Below are 16,077 nucleotides of genomic sequence, written 5' to 3' on the forward strand. Positions count from 1 at the left end.
TCAATATGACATACGTGAATCATGTTTTCCACATTTTCGACCTGAATTTGTGTTGCATGAGTGATTTCCATCAATAAAAAAAAAAAAATTGATTAAATAAATCAAAGCATATAGTTTTAGACATAAATAACTGAGGGATCAAAATATACAAGTTAACATATATTTAATATATTGGTTACTCATTTAGTATCTAATTATTTAATATTTAATAAAAATAAATTTATATAATTAGATTCAATTGTTTTGAATAATAAGGCACCTATAAATTGAAAATTTAAAGGTCTAATAAGAAGAAGTAGAAAATCAAACCAGTATATAATATAATATAATATAATGATAATGATAATGATAAAACAACGGATGCAAAATAAACCAGCACACATACTCATACTCAAAACAAACGCCCTCTCCGACTAAACCACACAGGCAATTCACGACTTCACACTGTGCTTACTCCGCCGTAGCCGTCTCCTCCACCTCCGCCTCCACGGCCGCAGGTGGATCTTCCACAGGCTTGGGATCTTCGACGGCGGGTTCAGCGGCATCCTCCGCGGCAGGAGCTGCCGCCGCCTCCGGCTCGGCCTCCGGCTGAGCTGCTTCGGTGGGCTCGGCCGCTGCTGGTTCGGGCTCAGCCGCTGCAGGCTCTTCGGCGGGCTTTTCTTCGGGTTCCGGAGTGACTTCTTCTTCTGCTGGCGACTCCGCCTCTGCCGCCGCCGCCGGGGATGCTTCTTCTTCCTCGGGCTCTTCTACGGGTGCTGCCGCGGCTTCCGTCTCGACCACCGCCTCGACGGCCGGCGCTGGTGGCGCTTCGGCTTCTGCGGGGGCTTCTATCGGCACCTCGATAACCGTAGTCGTTTCCACCTGCACGCATGCATTATAGAGCCGTCCGCATCAGATGATAACAGCAAACGTCTACATGGTTATAAGCTCTTCATCGACTCCACTTCCGTGCTCTAAATGTTTGGGTTATCCGCAAGATAGATTTTTTTTAGAGTCTCACTATATTTCAATCAGTTTGTAGTTTACAGCATAGAAGAAGAACAGATCTCCTCATCCGTTTCAGCTTACAGACAGAGATCACCGCAGACTATGTAGGCTCACCTCGATCGAAGCCATGGGAGCGGGCGAGAAAGGAGCAGCAGACGGAGGAGGAATGAGAGGGAGGAGGAAGAGGATGGGATGAGGAGTGGGGATGGTGGTGAGGGTATTTATATGAGAGATCGAGGAGCTTTACAGAGAAGCAGCCACGTAGAATTGGCTGGAAGTCCATTATTATAGTAATTTTTAGGAGAAAGACGTGCAGTCACCTTTGCAATTGTTTAGTATATTCCTCGGGATAGTGTGAGCTCAAGTCGATGGATATGCGCACCCCCCCATTCTGATTGTGATGACAACAATTATTCTGTATTTTCTTGAGTGGGCGCAAATTATTCTTTCTTTCTTTCTTTTTGTTCACTAAACAGTATTATATATTATCAATAATCCTATAATTATCATGATAATATATATATATATATGTTTTTTTTGGTACGAGGAAAAGAAGGATGTTTTATTGCAGTTTCATACGTTGATTTCGACGAAGGAATGTGTACAGCGTACATGATCGAGAAATGGGGGTGAGGGTATCGCAGTCGAGGGAAGAGCACGATGCATCCTCCTGTCTTACGGCAGGAGACGCAAGTGGGGCGGTCGGTCCGAGTGCTTTAATTTAAAGCCGCTCACCCACGCAAGCCATCATCGTCGTCGTCGTCGTCGTATACTGGCTTTCGCGACGCCCGAGGTTTCTTTCCACGTGGCGCCCCTTCCTTGGTTCCCTTACCTCTCGTGGCCCGGGATGAGGACGCTCCCCGCGGGGCCCGCGTCGTCGAGAGGCCTGCCTGGCGATCGAGCGTGGCGGGTCCCGCGCGGCGCTGTGGGTGCGTACGACCATTCGACCTCGTTCCGCCCGCCGCTCGAGTCGTGAAGGGCCGGGTCCCACCGTGGGGCCCGGTCTGAGGGACGGCCGCGGACGACGGTGTCCGGATGAGGCCGATCGTCAGGGAATGGACGGACGTGATTGGCGCGAGTCGGGCGATGGCACGTGATAGCGAGCGTACCGGCCCGGCCGCATCCTGACTGGGGCCCGGAGAGGATTTGGGGACCCGACAAGAGGCACCGACCAAACCTCCACCCGCGCCCACGCCACATGACCTGCTTCGGTGGGTCCCGTGGGTCCCGCGTCTGCCTTCCCGCCCCCTCGGCCGGCCACCGACCAGGGAAACCCGACCACGAGTTAAGTAACACGTGGGCGTGGTTCTCTGTGACGAACACACGAGCGAAGAGGGAATCCATCGCGCGTGAGACCCACATTTACGGATCGGGAATACGAGCCAGATCAGCGTTTTAATCGGACAAAAACGAGGGTCAGACACCTCGCCATGTAGGCCCCACGTCGTCGAGTAATGGAAAGACAAATTGGACTGTTTGGTGGCAGGAGCAAGACATATGACCCAAATCCCGAGGACACCTCTGAAGTGAAGACCAGCTGGCAAGCCAACTGATCGTGAAGGACTCACACGCTCGACCAATGAGAAGGGAAGTTGGCCTGTTCGGCGGCATGCTTGAGACGTATGATCCGCACTCTAAGGACACTGCTGCTGTTTCTCGCTTCCGGTGTTCCCTCTCTCTATCGTGTCCTCATGCTCTCGATGATATGCAATAAACAAACCATCAAAAGGTTCGACCTCTGTTGGTACCGGTTATGATGCCACGAAGAGTGCTTGACCACAATGGTGGCAGAATTGATTCCCCTTTCACGTGGACGAATCGAGTACGTCCACAGCGACCGGCTCGATTTGATTGGCATGAACTACATCCCAATTTAATTTTCGATTTTTTTCGAATGAAGTCAAGTTTCTACATTGATTGATGAGAGCCTTATTCATCGGCAAAGGGTCAAACATAATTTGAGTCGATCGATTAGCATTGGATTTTACTTTGATTATATATTTTCAATAAAATTAATTACGGAGGGAAAACATTTGGGGGATGAGGAATCAATTTTATTTATCGGGGATCGAAAGACTGTGGGCTTGTTGAAGTCCAAATTAGGCCCAATTAAGTTAATTGGGCTTGGATGAGGTCGACCATGGGCATTGCACAACTTGTCAAAAATAGTTGGTGACTGCACATTACTGCAGTGATTGATTAAGATGTGTGTAGATAAATATTGATAAAACCATGAAGCTCATGATCATATATGCGAGACATATAGCAACCTTAAGGATGTGATTTAGGCACCTAAAAGTCACATCATCATCGACACATGATTATTTGAATGGCTTATCATGTTATTTCTCGAATAAGGTGCGATAACCATCGACATAAATTAACTGTGTGTGTGTAAGAAAGAAAACACGTGAACAGTGGCAACCAAACACAACAACAAAGTGTAGATTGGGACCTCCCACTTGGGAAGACGGATGCGTTGAATAGTGAGCAAAGACAGAATCACGGACCCCGGTGATGAGATCCGAGTGTACTGACAACAGTACAAATGCAACTTGTCGACATCGTTCTTCGCTGCTCTCAGACAAAAATTTTCATCCCGGTAAATGAACACTGAGCTCACACTACACGGGCAACTTCGTTTGTATCGAGCGAGCAAGCAAGCATCTCTTTGGCTATTGCAGGTCAACCATGTCATTTGTTATTTATCGTTTGATGCTTTGTCTCTCACCTCACATGTCTCGTTCCAAGGCATTACTCTAGTGGTACACCAAACACGTTTATTAAGGATTAAATGTTCTCTCTCTCTCTCTATAAATATATCAGAGAAGAGATGCAAAGTGGATTCAGCTACAGTCCGACATCACGTGACTTCTCCCGTATCGAATGTGATGGAAGCACTGAATTCCTTGTCGATCCCACCACCCCCACCCACATAAATACGCCATGAATGGGGGTTGTCAGCTTGGCAGATTTCCGTTCTAATGAAACCTCACATCATCACGTTCGATCAAATCACTCACAGTCCCCCGTCATTAAGTTACCATGCAATTCTCACTTCGATTGGAGTCTCAGCAGAGTCTGTGGAAGATAGATATGTAGTACTACTGGATCACATGGTTACTCGGATCGCAGTTGTTTTTATAGTCCGTGGACGATCATTGGATCTACTGCTGTAGATGAGCGTGTGAAAGGACGTCGACGTCGCCCATGGCGTGCTACCAGACATGTGGACGGCGTAATAACCCCGACCCCCAAGCTTAAGGTTTCACGTGAGCAGTCATGGGGAAGTGTGGCGAAGCCATGGATATCGTGGACCTTGTGCGTTAAGACTTGCCAAACCTTCTGACCCTTCCCTACCTCTCTTCTTCTTCTTCTTCTTCTTTTTCTACTGTGACCAGCTTCCTGTCAAAGCAACTGCTGCAAGCTGATCAAGTCCAAATATTACACTAGTGTCGGAGTGTGATTGGGTTGGAAGGATAGGATGGGGAGGAGGAGGAGGATTCCGGCATTTGGGAACTGGGACTACGACGACGAGCTTCCCATCACCCAGTACTTCGAATCTGCAGCGCAGGCCGGGTTGATCCGAGACCAGTGTTTGAGTGGAGATGATAAGCTTTGTAAGCCGGAAGCTGCCCCGGTGAAACCAGTCGGCTACCACAGCGAGGTACCTCAGCCCATTACAGCCCTTGATTCACGGTGGTTTTAGAGTGCTTCAGGTGAAGAAGGGAGGTGGGAAAGGGGAGAAGCAGCGGAGGAAGCAAGAGAGGGGGTGTGGCGTGACACCACAAGACAGCAGCCAAAGGAGGCCCGGAAGAGCTCCCAAGGCGGTGGACGAGGACCTGTACAAGATCCCACCTGAGCTCCTCTACCAGAAGCCAAAGAGGGTAGGCAGCGAAGACGTCTCCTCTCCCACTAACTTGTACGCCGCATGGCTATCTTTGAACTCTCGTTTGCTGTGAGCAGGTGCAGAAGAGGTTCCTGAGGAGTCCGTGGCCGGCATGTCTGGGACTCAGCTGCGTCACCTGAGGAGGAAGATGAAGCAGAGTTTTAGCTGTACTCATTCTTCTCCGGTCGATGAGGAGATGTGATGTATCGTGAGACAGTGTCACATCATTCACTGTAGTGGGTAGTACTACTGCCTTGTGGAATGCTTGCTTTACCGAGAAAGGAGCGAGAAGAAGGAAAAGCAAGAGGCCTTTTGACCTTCCTCGCTGCCGCAGAAACGAATCGAACGTTCAAAAGCTCGGTCAACAGACAGCATACCACTGCAAACAGTGACTCATCGCGTCTTTATCATGGCCCCATACACCCCCCCCCATAAGATTTGTGTTCCGAGGCATTAGTCCACCTCCTTGTCATGAGCTCGCACAAGTCTCATGCACAAAACGTAGCCATTTTAGCTTTGGATACCGAAGAAATTAGATTGTCTGAGGATACGTCAACCATCTCAACCTCTTATTGTATATAATCAATCGAACGTCAAGATTACTCTTAGCAACGAGCCTTATGAGCATAATCTTTTACCGTCGTTTCACGATTGTTCATAGCTTTCGAAAGTAATCGGTGCAGTGCCAATAAAGTATTGTACGTCTCACGAAAAGCAATCGGTTCAATGCCAATAAAGTATTGTACAAAAAGTGGGCCGGATGAAGCCCGGTCCGGCCTGGAAGAGGACCGGTTCGTGCACCAGCGCCACCGCCTGTTTCGCCGCCGGTTGGTCAAATCTCCGCGTTCTTTTTGGGTGCGAATATCTTGGAACCACGTGCCAAGGCGACTCCGGCCCCACTTCCCATGTCCTAATACTATTAGCTTATAATCCGTCCCGCTACGCAACTTCTCCGCTCTGTTTTCCTGTAAGCGGTCCATTCCCTCTCTTCCTGCTCTCCGCTCCCCCCTCCCCACTTTGTCCTCTCCCTCTCTTTCTCGGGTGCTCTCTCTCTCTCTCTCTCTGTGGCAAGAGGCTTGCAGGTGGACCTCGGCAGACAAAGGTTAAGCCCGCACGTACGGACTACGACGACAAAGTCTCTCCTTTCCCCCCCCCCCCCCCCCACACCCCCTCTCTCTCTAATTAAGAAGGGTGATCCAACAGAGAGACAGGAGGTGCAGGGAGGAGGAGGAGGAGGAAGATGGGGGACAAAGCGGTGGTAGGAGTTGTGGACGACATGGGGGAGAACATGCAGTGCGTGGACCACCCTTACCGTAGCAACCCCGGAGGTGTCTGCGCCTTCTGCTTGCAGGAGAAGCTGGGCAACCTGGTTTCATCCTCCAAGTCCACCCCCTTCTTCTCCCTCCAGCCTGCCCCTTCCTCCTCATCGGCCTCGCCCACCTCCTTCCGCTCCGACGCCGGCGTCGCCGTTGGCGGAGGCGTCGGGTTTGCATCCGGCTACTCACGTGCCGGTTCGGCCGGTGGTGGACGTGGGACCAAGTTCCCCTTTCTGGCCGCCAGCCACAGCAAGAACAAGAAGAGCGGCGGCGGCGGCGGCTATGGCAACGGTGGAAGGAAGGTGATGGCTTCCGTCGCCACCACGACCAGCAACACGGACGTTTCTGCGTCGGCGCGCAACGACGGCGGTATCGTGTTGAGCCGAAGCAGGTCTGTGGCGCCGCGAACGGGTGGAGGCCTTGTGCAGGGTGCTGGTGGTGGTGGCGGCATTCGGGAGTCAGCGGTGGCGGATAGCCCACGGAAGAAGAGCTTCTGGTCGTTTCTCTACCTCTCGTCCGCCTCTTCCACACACACCGCTTCTTCGATCACCAACGACAACAGCAGTAGCAGCAGCAACGTCAACAGGCGGAGATCCACCTCATCCTCATCGGTTGGAAGAGGCGACAGGGACGTCAGCGACAAGCAGCAGAAGCAGCAAGACGACCCATGCACCGCCGGCCCTATGCAAGGCGTGAACGGCGTGGATGAGGCGGAGAGCCCGTGCGGCAGCCAGTCGTCGTCCTCGTTCGGTAGGAAGGTGGCCCGGTCCAGATCGGTGGGCTGCGGCAGCAGGAGCTTCTCGGGCGACTTCCTGGAGCGCATCTCCACCGGGTTCGGCGACTGTACTCTCCGGAGAGTCGAGTCCCATCGCGAGGCGAAGCCCAAGGCCGTCCTCAACCTGGAACATCACGACAACGACGGGGAGCAGCTGCGTCCGACGGTGAGGGAGCGGGTCAGTTGTGGAGGGCTCTTCGGTGGATTTGGGATGATGTCGTCCTTCTACTGGCTCTCGGCGGCCACGGCCGACGACGGCTTCGACGACAGCAGTAGGATCCCGGCGGCCACCAGGCCCACCGCCGCCGCCGCTCAAGGAGGAGGCCGGACGCGGAGCTGGGGGTGGGCCTTGGCGAGCCCAATGAGGGCGTTCAAGCCTTATTCTAAATCCCTTAACGCCGTCAACAATGCTACTGCTTCTGCAGCGCCAGCCACCAACTTCATCTCCTCCATCAATGGCAGCAACAAAATGGTTAATGACGGTGGTAGCAGCAGCAGCAAAGGCCACAAACTCGCTGCTAATCCATCATCTCTTGCCGTCGGAAGTTAGCAAACCACACACCTCTGTTCAGCCAATTAAGCGGTGTTCATCGATTTGTTCTGGCTTCCACAGCCTAATAATTACGATCTTTCTCTTCTCTCGGTTTCCCATGCAAATGTTGTGAGGCTGTACGGTGTAATATTTTGGTGAAATAGTGGCACGATGGACTCGTACCGCTGCTGCATGTAGCTCTCGGACCGCCCTATCCCTCGAGAATGCACCTGAAGACTGTCGCGGTGCCGAGCGAAGCAGGGGAGCATTGAGTGCTCGCGAGGCCTTCGCCTTCCTCTCTGTCACCCCAACAGCTGCAGTCTCCATCGCCCTGCGTGCCCTCGAAAGCATTTGTCTTTTTGGGCTGTGTCCTTTAGCTCGGTCAATGAGACAGGGGCAGTACACTGTCATGGAGCACATGCCGTCTCCATTGCCCAACTGGGTGCAGCACTTGGAGCTTTGGCCTCTTCCCTCCGTGATTGATCGTAAACTATCCACCGATGAGAAGACAAAAGGTAGTGCACCTTTGTAAGCCCCAGGAATTCCGTTTACTGCCATTAACGACGCATGTGATGCTTGTTTACGCGGTGGCACTTGCAAATCCAGGGTTGACCCAAGGCAGAGTCTCTGTCTTCCAACTAAGAAGAGCCGAATCCACCATGTGCGAGTCGGCATGTTAGAGATCAAGTCCACCGCCGAGAACTGCTTCCACTTGCCTGACACAAGCACATTGATGCCACCCTCGCGCCTGCTTCCTCCCCGCGGTCTATCATCCCCTGCCGAGGAAAGGCATTCTGCAGCTACCGAGTCAGAGAACAGAATTGTAACACTGATAGAGAAAGAAGAAGCCAGAAAAGGATGCAGAGACCGAAGGGCCTTGGTTGATGCGTGACGGAACGTGAAAAAGGGTCGGAGATCAGTGGTCGCCGGGCCGTAGCATCATGTCGATTTGATGCTCGGGACTTCCGTCCACATCACATGGCTCATGTTCCAAGAGAGCAGCGCTACTTTATGAGCTTGTGCGTTGGCAATGCGAAGACAGTGTTCTGTGAATCTTCGCGTTCCATGTCGGGTGTCCCTGTCCGAGCCCAAAACGGCAAGGAAATGAATGAACCAGCTCATCGATGGCAGCTCCGCCGCTGTGGTTGTCCGATAGCTCATCTGAGGATATTTAGTGGTGCAGATTCTTGGGGGCCCTGCAGAGCATCTCCCTGTATAAAGACAGAGAAGAAGACAACAGGATGATGAAATGGTATGCTCCGCAAACCATGTTTTAATTAGCCAATTAGACGCTGTCCTGCTTCTAAATCTATCAATATCTTCAGAAAGAGACAGTTATATCCATGTCAAACATCAGAATGTTAGGATGTGTTTGATCATTTTACACTGATCTAGGGAAAGATATATATATATAAATATTTACCTAGAAATTTCTCGCAGTATTTTGGCGAAAGAGACAAAGGAGTTATGATGGATGTCCTGCCCTCCTTGCAAAAACCCTGGTTTAGTGTGTTGTGAGTCGATCAAATAATGCTCGATTCCTCTCATTGGCATTTCCTCGAACGCATAAACTGCTTTCTTTCTACCAGCCGTGCAACGACAAGCTCACCGCCGAGGCGGATGACATCATCAACACGTCAAGTGATTATGACGACATGAGATTTCTCTGATCTAATAAATGGTTAAAATTTAAGGATTATTTCTTTTGTTTTAGTATTATTTTGACCAAAGAAAATTGAGGACGTCTTTAAAATAAATAATTGAAGGAATATGCAATAATACTTATTTTTATCCTGTAATTAGTTCCGGACAGCCAACAGGTTGCATTCACCACCACATCTCATCCACGTTTCCACTTCCCGCATGCGTCGGTATCAGGTGACCTCGTAAGATCCGCCGTCCATTTCTTCGATGTCACCTCGTCCCTCGTTCTAATGCCCAAAACCCAAGCGACGGCACATCCCCTTCCGTCCGTCGCGGCTAGGGTTGGGGCCGAAGGAGGCGATCGAGATTGCTCCTCTTCTCCTCTGGCGGGGGAGGTAGTGCCCCTCCTCCTTCTCTCCATTTCCAAAGATATGTCTGCGTAGGGGTTTCGGAACGGTAAGCCGGTGCGACGGCTTTGTGGCGCTATTAGACCTGGAAAGATAGATTAGTAGTCGGAGGCGAAGGTGGAGATGTTGAAGACGGGTTCCACTCCTCGCGACAGAGCCGTGAGATCCAACGCTAACCCTAACCCTAACCTCAGCACGGGCTCGGCAATCGAGCCGATCCCTAAGACTTCTTTAATGGTTGCTTTATCGAATGCCGGCAGCAATAGGCGGCCGGAGGGTGCCTCGTCCTCGATGCAGCTTACGAGCAAGGAGGCCAAGCTGAAGAACAGCAAGCCAACTCCAGGTGACGATGGGCTTATTTGCTTTTATTTATTTGCTGCTGCTCACTGCCCATGTCTAGGTTCTCGTTCTCTCTACTTCTTGTACGATCATGTTTGTCTTTGATTTGGGTAATTTTCACGATCTGTAGCATCAATAAATTACTCGGAAAAAAAGGTATGATTTGGGGAGCTGTCATGTCGTTGGTTAACCTGGTTCTGACTACTTCTGCGGAAAGTGTGTTTGCTTCTTGCTGTTCCTTTGATATGTGGCTGTTGCTGGGTTATGGTTAGGTTCAGCCAGCCTACTAGTTGCTTTTGTCAATTTACAATCAATGGACAGAGGGAGACAACCAAATTAACATAACCTCAGTTTGGTTCGGGTAATTTTCCCTTGTAGGGGAGTCTTTTTGTTCCTAACTCATCTCTTTCTTTAGTTTCTGGAAATAATTAGATTGCTAGATAGCTGAAGAGTTGTCCTTCAAAAAGGTGTAGTGATGGGTTAAAAGGTATCTGAGACTGATGGCATTGCATAATGGCTTTTTGGGGCTTCCATGGCTGTTTAGGCTGGGAGTTCAGTTCGTGGCAGCAAATTTGGACACTTTTAAAGTGGAAAGAACGTCTCTTGAATTGCACTGGTAAATTTTGATAATCCTAGTATCTGGTTTCTGCGTATATGTATGCGAGTTGGTGCTTTTTGCGCTGTCTTGCACTCTTGGATTTTTTCTATTTATCCCATCGTTTTTGTTGCGGTTGGGAATTGGTATAGGGGATAGAATGGATAGTTAACTTTGTATCTGCATTCCACTCGGGTTTGTTCAACTTTGTTCTTACCATTTCGTTCAACTTTGGGAATTTGGTTAGGGTGTTTACACATGGAATATCTATTTCTCGTCCACAATTGAGCTCATGTAGCAGCCCAATTAGTTAACAACAAAATTTCCATTCTTACACGCTCAAGTGCATTGCCATATTGGAGCTTCATCAACCATAAACAGACCCATTGAAAGTTCAGATAGATGTTTCCTTGCGTGATGACGAGACAATATTATGTTGCCTTATGAAACCCAAGGTTAAAATATTACTTTTGTGGAGACTATGTTTTCGATAAATCAAAATACAAACAAGAAAATTATTAAAAATTAAGTATAATGATGAAAATCATATGAGAGAGTTTCATTCTCCTCGTCTGTCTCAGGTGACATGTCTTATTTTAGAATTACACAATTTTGTTGCTGAGATCTAGTTTGAATTCATGCTTCTTCCTTGGAGGGACCGGGTTTAAGAAACATTTTACATAATTTATGATCCTATTTTAGTTTCATCTGGGGATTTGTCATGACTTTATACCTGATAGGCTTTATTATCTATTGCTCTTGGAAACCTTAACCAAGCTAAGGAATGAGGCATTGAAATAGTACAGTTGAAAGCATGCTTCAAACATCCCTTTGTGTTCTGATGGAATCTGATTTTGTTGACCAATCACAAATTCGTCAGGTGTCTCGAGTAGTTCATATTTTTCTTTTTTCTTCCTATATTGCTTAAGATATACATTGACTCTATGATATGGATTCCTTGGAATGTGGCTGGAAGATTTTTAGCTTTGTTTGAACAAGGTTCACAAGATTGTTTTAGCATATTCACAAAATTTGTATTGGAATTGGAATAGATTGGTTAGGTCCTTTATTTTCTCTATTGACCCAAGAGCAGCTGCAGAAGTTCAGGTTTGCTTATATTGGTCATGATAGACTAGCAGTGCACATAACTCAATCAACACTGGCATGAACCAGCAATAACTGTTTGAAATTTGGCTGGACTTGCTGGAACCAGCTGGAAACCACCAAAGCTTGGCTGTGCTGGTGAGAGCCAGTACACACTGCCAGAATTTGTTGATCTATATGGGAACCAGCCAAGCCTGACAATGCCCCAGAATCTTTGTAGTACTGCTTCTGGCTGATGCTGACCTAGATCCCTTGATCATCTTTATGTTCCCATTTTGTCTTTGTTACAATCTGTTCCTAGATTCTGCAGGCTAGATATCCTTGCATCAGTTCTTAGCTTGTTAACCCTCAAATAAAAGCTTGCTTGGTCATCTTTTAAACTTTCTTGGAAGGCCATAGTTTATCTCCTTGGCCTGTGGTAAATTTGTATGATCCTTTGAACTAGGCAGTTCTTCTTATGCCAATGCCTGGGCTGATCATCTTGCCCTCATTCTTTCACATGTGCATGTCTACCATCCATGTGTCGAATTGAACTCTGATCCGAGAGGTCTTTTTTTTTTCTTCTTCTTGTAACCTTTTGCTCATGGAATATTTGTCTAGCTACTGAATTCTGTTTCTTTTTTGCATCTATGTAGAACTATCTGAAACTGGTATTGAAGAAACAGATCTTAGTACTTCGGATGAAGATGCTTCATCATGGATATCTTGGTTCTGTGGGTTGCGAGGTAATGAGTTCCTCTGTGAAGTTGATGAGGACTACATACAAGATGACTTCAACTTATGCGGGCTACAAGCACAGATCTCCTATTATGATAATGCCTTGGACATGATTTTGGACAATGACTCGTTTAGTGGTATGTTCATAAATTGACTTTATAAAATTTGCTCTTTTCTTCTGTACATTCATTTCCTGCTATTTGATGATCTTCTCAATGTGTCCTGTTTGACACACTTTATGTGATGATCCTCTCAAATGAAAATGAAATATGCATAAAGCTCCAAAACATGAATAAAATGTGTCAAACAGGACATTGTTGTTTGAAGTTGTATCGTATGCACAACTTTGTGCATTGGCTTTTCAATTTGAAAATTTGAGGTTCTTTGTGTTCGTTATGGATTAGCTTCAAATCTCAAAAAAATGTTTTCCAGGTGACATTGATGGTGAAGAAAATAGTGAAATTGAACCTGCTGCAGAGTTACTATATGGTCTTATTCATGCCCGTTATGTTGTAACCACCAGAGGACTAAATGCAATGGTAAACTTTATTTTGCTACCTATTTCTATAAAGATACGAAATGGTTGTGCCGACACTGCTTATTGTCTGATTGTGCAGCATGAGAAGTACAAGAAAGCAGACTTTGGCCGCTGTCCTCGAGTCTTTTGTGGGGGACAGCCATGCTTGCCAGTGGGCATATCAGATATTCCCCACAGTGGATCTGTACGGATCTATTGCCCAAAATGTGATGACGTTTACTTTCCAAGATGCAAATACCAGAGTGGTATCCTTTATGTAGTACTTTGGATTTTTTTTTACACTGTTTTATGCCTGGAATTAGAGGACACAATCGCTGAATGCATTCTTTTTATTTGTTGGGGTCGGGGTGGGGCGAAGGGGAGGACTCGATACCGGGAAACTAGACCGAGGAAAGGAACACTTGGTTGTAAGACCAAGGTTTAAAACCTTATCTCCAGTAATACTGCCATTTTGATGCATATTGGTATGAGAGGCATGACCTGAACAGAGTGTACCGATGAAGCTCTGATTATATATTAGCTATTGGATCAGGATATAAGCTTGCTTAATCCTTATTACACGAAGTAGAGGAGCGAAAAGGGGCTTAAGTAGCTAGATGGCAAAGAATAGGCTAGTATAATCTAGCAACAAATGGACAAAGTATCGAGAAAAAGAAAGTGTGGAATCTCATTTGGGTGGTGTCTTTATCTCTCAAGTGACGTCATAAAATATCTCAGTTAATTTTAGCCATACACAACACTGTAATTTGGGTTGTGATGATTTGTCAAATACATATGCTTGCATACTTAAATTTTCTCGTTGATGCATCAATGAAACACCATGAAATATAGTATGGAGATTGAATGCTCATTGGATTGTTGGATGTTGATACCTTCACTTTGTTCAGATATGGATGGTGCTTACATTGGCACAACATTTCCTCACCTTTATTTGATGACATATCCTTCAGCCAAATCTGCAACGACGGTCCAGCATTATGTGCCAAAGGTTTATGGATTCAAGTTGCATAAGGGCTCTAAATAATTGCTCAGAGAACATGCATCCCCAGTTTTATTCTGACAGCAGGTTCATCCTGCTCCTGATATGGTATGTGATCTGTTTTCCATAATGCTAATCCATTGGGATTTCTTTTCATGGTTTGTTGGACTGTTGGAATCATTGCATGTGTTCTAAGAGGATAAGAAATGCTTACATGTTCTCTCTCTCTCTCGGCCTCACAATTTTTTTTCCTGTGGCCTCCGATGTGTGTATTGTTCTTAGACTGCCACCATGTTGTACTCTACATTAATTGCAGAACGTGTTATATGTTTCTCTTCATGTTGATGGGTTAGATGTAGGCATTATGATGTTATATGACCTCCCTTTGTCCTGTGAAGAGTCCATCTTTGGGCCTTTTCTTGGCATTGTAAAAGACAGGCAATTGAAATATATCATGATTTTTATTCGTCATTATAATCTTCTATCAAGATTGAGATGATGCCTCGTCCTCTGAAATTGAAACAGCAAGATCAAACTGTATATATTTATTGTCACTTGTATTTGCTGATGTTTTCTCAGTGGCGGTCACTACTGATCTTGACGCTGAAACATCACCGGGCCCGGCTGCTACCCTCAAACCTTCTATGGTGGAAGGTGTCGACATGCCACTCTTAATGACCATCTTGTTTTAAATGCTGCAATCTTCATCACCGCTGGATCTTTCGTCGGTGACAGCGATCGTCTTCGCTCAGGTCACAGAAACCTTGCATCCTCTGCGTAGTTATCCTCTAAGATGACGATTACTCGGCCGTAGTTATCCTGTGTGTGACCCAGAAGAGATATCACTTCATCTACGTCTTTTCTTTGACGTAGCCACCGAGTTAGGCTCGGCTTATCTTACCATTTCTTGTGCAGGAGAGAGAGAGATTCCTGTAAAGGTCAAGTGAGTAAGGATGAACATGTCATCTCACGAGTCAATTATCCACCTCACGTCACTTGTTTTTTTAGGAGAAGTCACCCGAGTACTAGAGAACAGAATTTATAAAACATGGTTCGACTCTCTCGGCTCGCCCCAAGTGCTTTGGGCGTGAAGAGGTAATGTATGTGTTTGTTGTGGCGGCCGATGACGGATAAGACCGGAGGGGGCACTGCTTCGACGCCTCTCTCTTTCTATCGTCAGCGCCTATCTCCAGCAACAGCTACAGCTCCACAGAAATATCCCAGTGTCATTATTATTATTATTATTATTATTATTATTATTATTATTATTATTATTATTATTACGACTTTATTGGTGGTCCCACGTGCGCCACATCTACCAAACAACAAGATGAGATGGCGAGACGGGTGACACAGATGAGGGGTAAGAATTGAAGTGTCTGGTGCGGGTAATTCTAGAAGGTGGCTCGGATGTGTGGCCGCGCTTTTGCATGTGGTACCGCCTTTGGCCAATTGGTCCTTCGCGAAGACAACGTCACGGCGACGAACCCCGCCTTATCCCATCCCACGTGTCGCGCTGCAGAGTCCAACACGCTTCCTCGTCGCCCCCTCCCTCGCTCGCCGGAAGTCACGCGACTGCTCGCCCGTCTCCGACGGACCACCCAACGCAGAAAAGGATCGCTGTTTGAATGAACAACGAGTCGCACCCGTGGGAGCCGCAGCTTCCGACCAATGAAAGATCTCGGCTCCCGTGTTTCGTGATTCAGCCTGCACACGGGGCTCGCGCTGAGACGATATACCATTCTATCTAAAAACATGTGAGCCCACGACGGCGACTCCCCATCTACCCAAACGGTTAAAAAAACAATAAGCGAGAGCGCGGGTCCCGCACCTGACGCACACAGTTCGGGAGAAGGGCACACGGGTCCAGTTTCGACCCGTAAATTCCAGCTCAACGGATCTGATTACATCAAGCGGCAAATGGAATCGATCTCGACCGCTCCTCGATGGTCTCGGCGAGCCGATGGCTCACGAGGTCGATCCAAACCGGTGGGCCGATTCCGTTGGCATTGGGCCCCCCCCCGGTTGGATAAGCGCTTACCACCAAATGTTGCACCAACCGCCTTTCCACACCCGCACGCAATTAGTAGCCTCCCGTCTTCGTGGGCCCCGCCCTCGCGCGCAAACCAAAATGGAGCCGTGGCAGTAACCCGCATTAAGAGATAAAAGGCATTTGCGTCATTTCACACCCGGGTCGGTTTGTTTTGGAGTGAGACGGGAGATTTGGGCTGCGGGTGGCCGCATGAGGCTGCCCT

General features: G+C 47.8%; 4 protein-coding genes across 6 annotated transcripts; 3 read left to right on the forward strand and 1 right to left on the reverse strand.

Annotated features, from left to right (window-relative positions):
* Positions 1-312: 312 nt before the first annotated feature.
* LOC103976784 (induced stolen tip protein TUB8) lies at positions 313-1,227 on the reverse strand. Its single transcript, XM_009392107.3, has 2 exons — positions 1,102-1,227; positions 313-861 (listed from the first exon to the last, which is right to left on the reverse strand). The coding sequence occupies exons 1-2, from the start codon at positions 1,114-1,116 to the stop codon at positions 451-453; spliced, it is 426 nt and encodes a 141-aa protein (XP_009390382.2). The 5' UTR covers positions 1,117-1,227; the 3' UTR covers positions 313-450.
* Positions 1,228-4,283: 3,056 nt separating this feature from the next.
* LOC103976783 (uncharacterized) lies at positions 4,284-5,484 on the forward strand. The gene is made up of 3 exons (XM_009392106.3): positions 4,284-4,654; positions 4,707-4,874; positions 4,954-5,484. The coding sequence occupies exons 1-3, from the start codon at positions 4,472-4,474 to the stop codon at positions 5,014-5,016; spliced, it is 414 nt and encodes a 137-aa protein (XP_009390381.2). The 5' UTR covers positions 4,284-4,471; the 3' UTR covers positions 5,017-5,484.
* Positions 5,485-5,831: 347 nt separating this feature from the next.
* On the forward strand, positions 5,832-7,616 carry LOC103976782 (uncharacterized). Its single transcript, XM_009392105.3, has one exon. It carries the CDS (start codon positions 6,117-6,119, stop codon positions 7,515-7,517), a length of 1,401 nt encoding a protein of 466 aa, XP_009390380.2. The 5' UTR covers positions 5,832-6,116; the 3' UTR covers positions 7,518-7,616.
* Positions 7,617-9,416: 1,800 nt separating this feature from the next.
* On the forward strand, positions 9,417-14,808 carry LOC135584730 (casein kinase II subunit beta-1-like). 3 transcript variants are annotated; one of them, XR_010484729.1, is made up of 6 exons: positions 9,417-9,893; positions 12,224-12,442; positions 12,738-12,844; positions 12,923-13,088; positions 13,731-13,930; positions 14,402-14,808. XR_010484729.1 is itself a non-coding variant. In XM_065097178.1 (6 exons), the coding sequence occupies exons 2-6, from the start codon at positions 9,842-9,844 to the stop codon at positions 13,865-13,867; spliced, it is 681 nt and encodes a 226-aa protein (XP_064953250.1). In that variant the 5' UTR covers positions 9,417-9,709; positions 9,811-9,841; the 3' UTR covers positions 13,868-14,293. The 3 variants fall into 3 exon arrangements, 2 of the variants coding, with proteins under 2 accessions (XP_064953250.1, XP_064953249.1); XM_065097178.1 differs by lacking the exon at positions 14,402-14,808 and having other exon boundaries at positions 9,417-9,709; positions 9,811-9,893; positions 13,731-14,293; XM_065097177.1 differs by lacking the exon at positions 14,402-14,808 and having other exon boundaries at positions 9,418-9,893; positions 13,731-14,293.
* Positions 14,809-16,077: the final 1,269 nt, after the last annotated feature.

Source organism: Musa acuminata, chromosome BXJ2-2 (genome assembly GCF_036884655.1).
Source record: "Musa acuminata AAA Group cultivar baxijiao chromosome BXJ2-2, Cavendish_Baxijiao_AAA, whole genome shotgun sequence".
In the NCBI taxonomy this organism is placed as follows: Eukaryota; Viridiplantae; Streptophyta; class Magnoliopsida; order Zingiberales; family Musaceae; genus Musa; species Musa acuminata.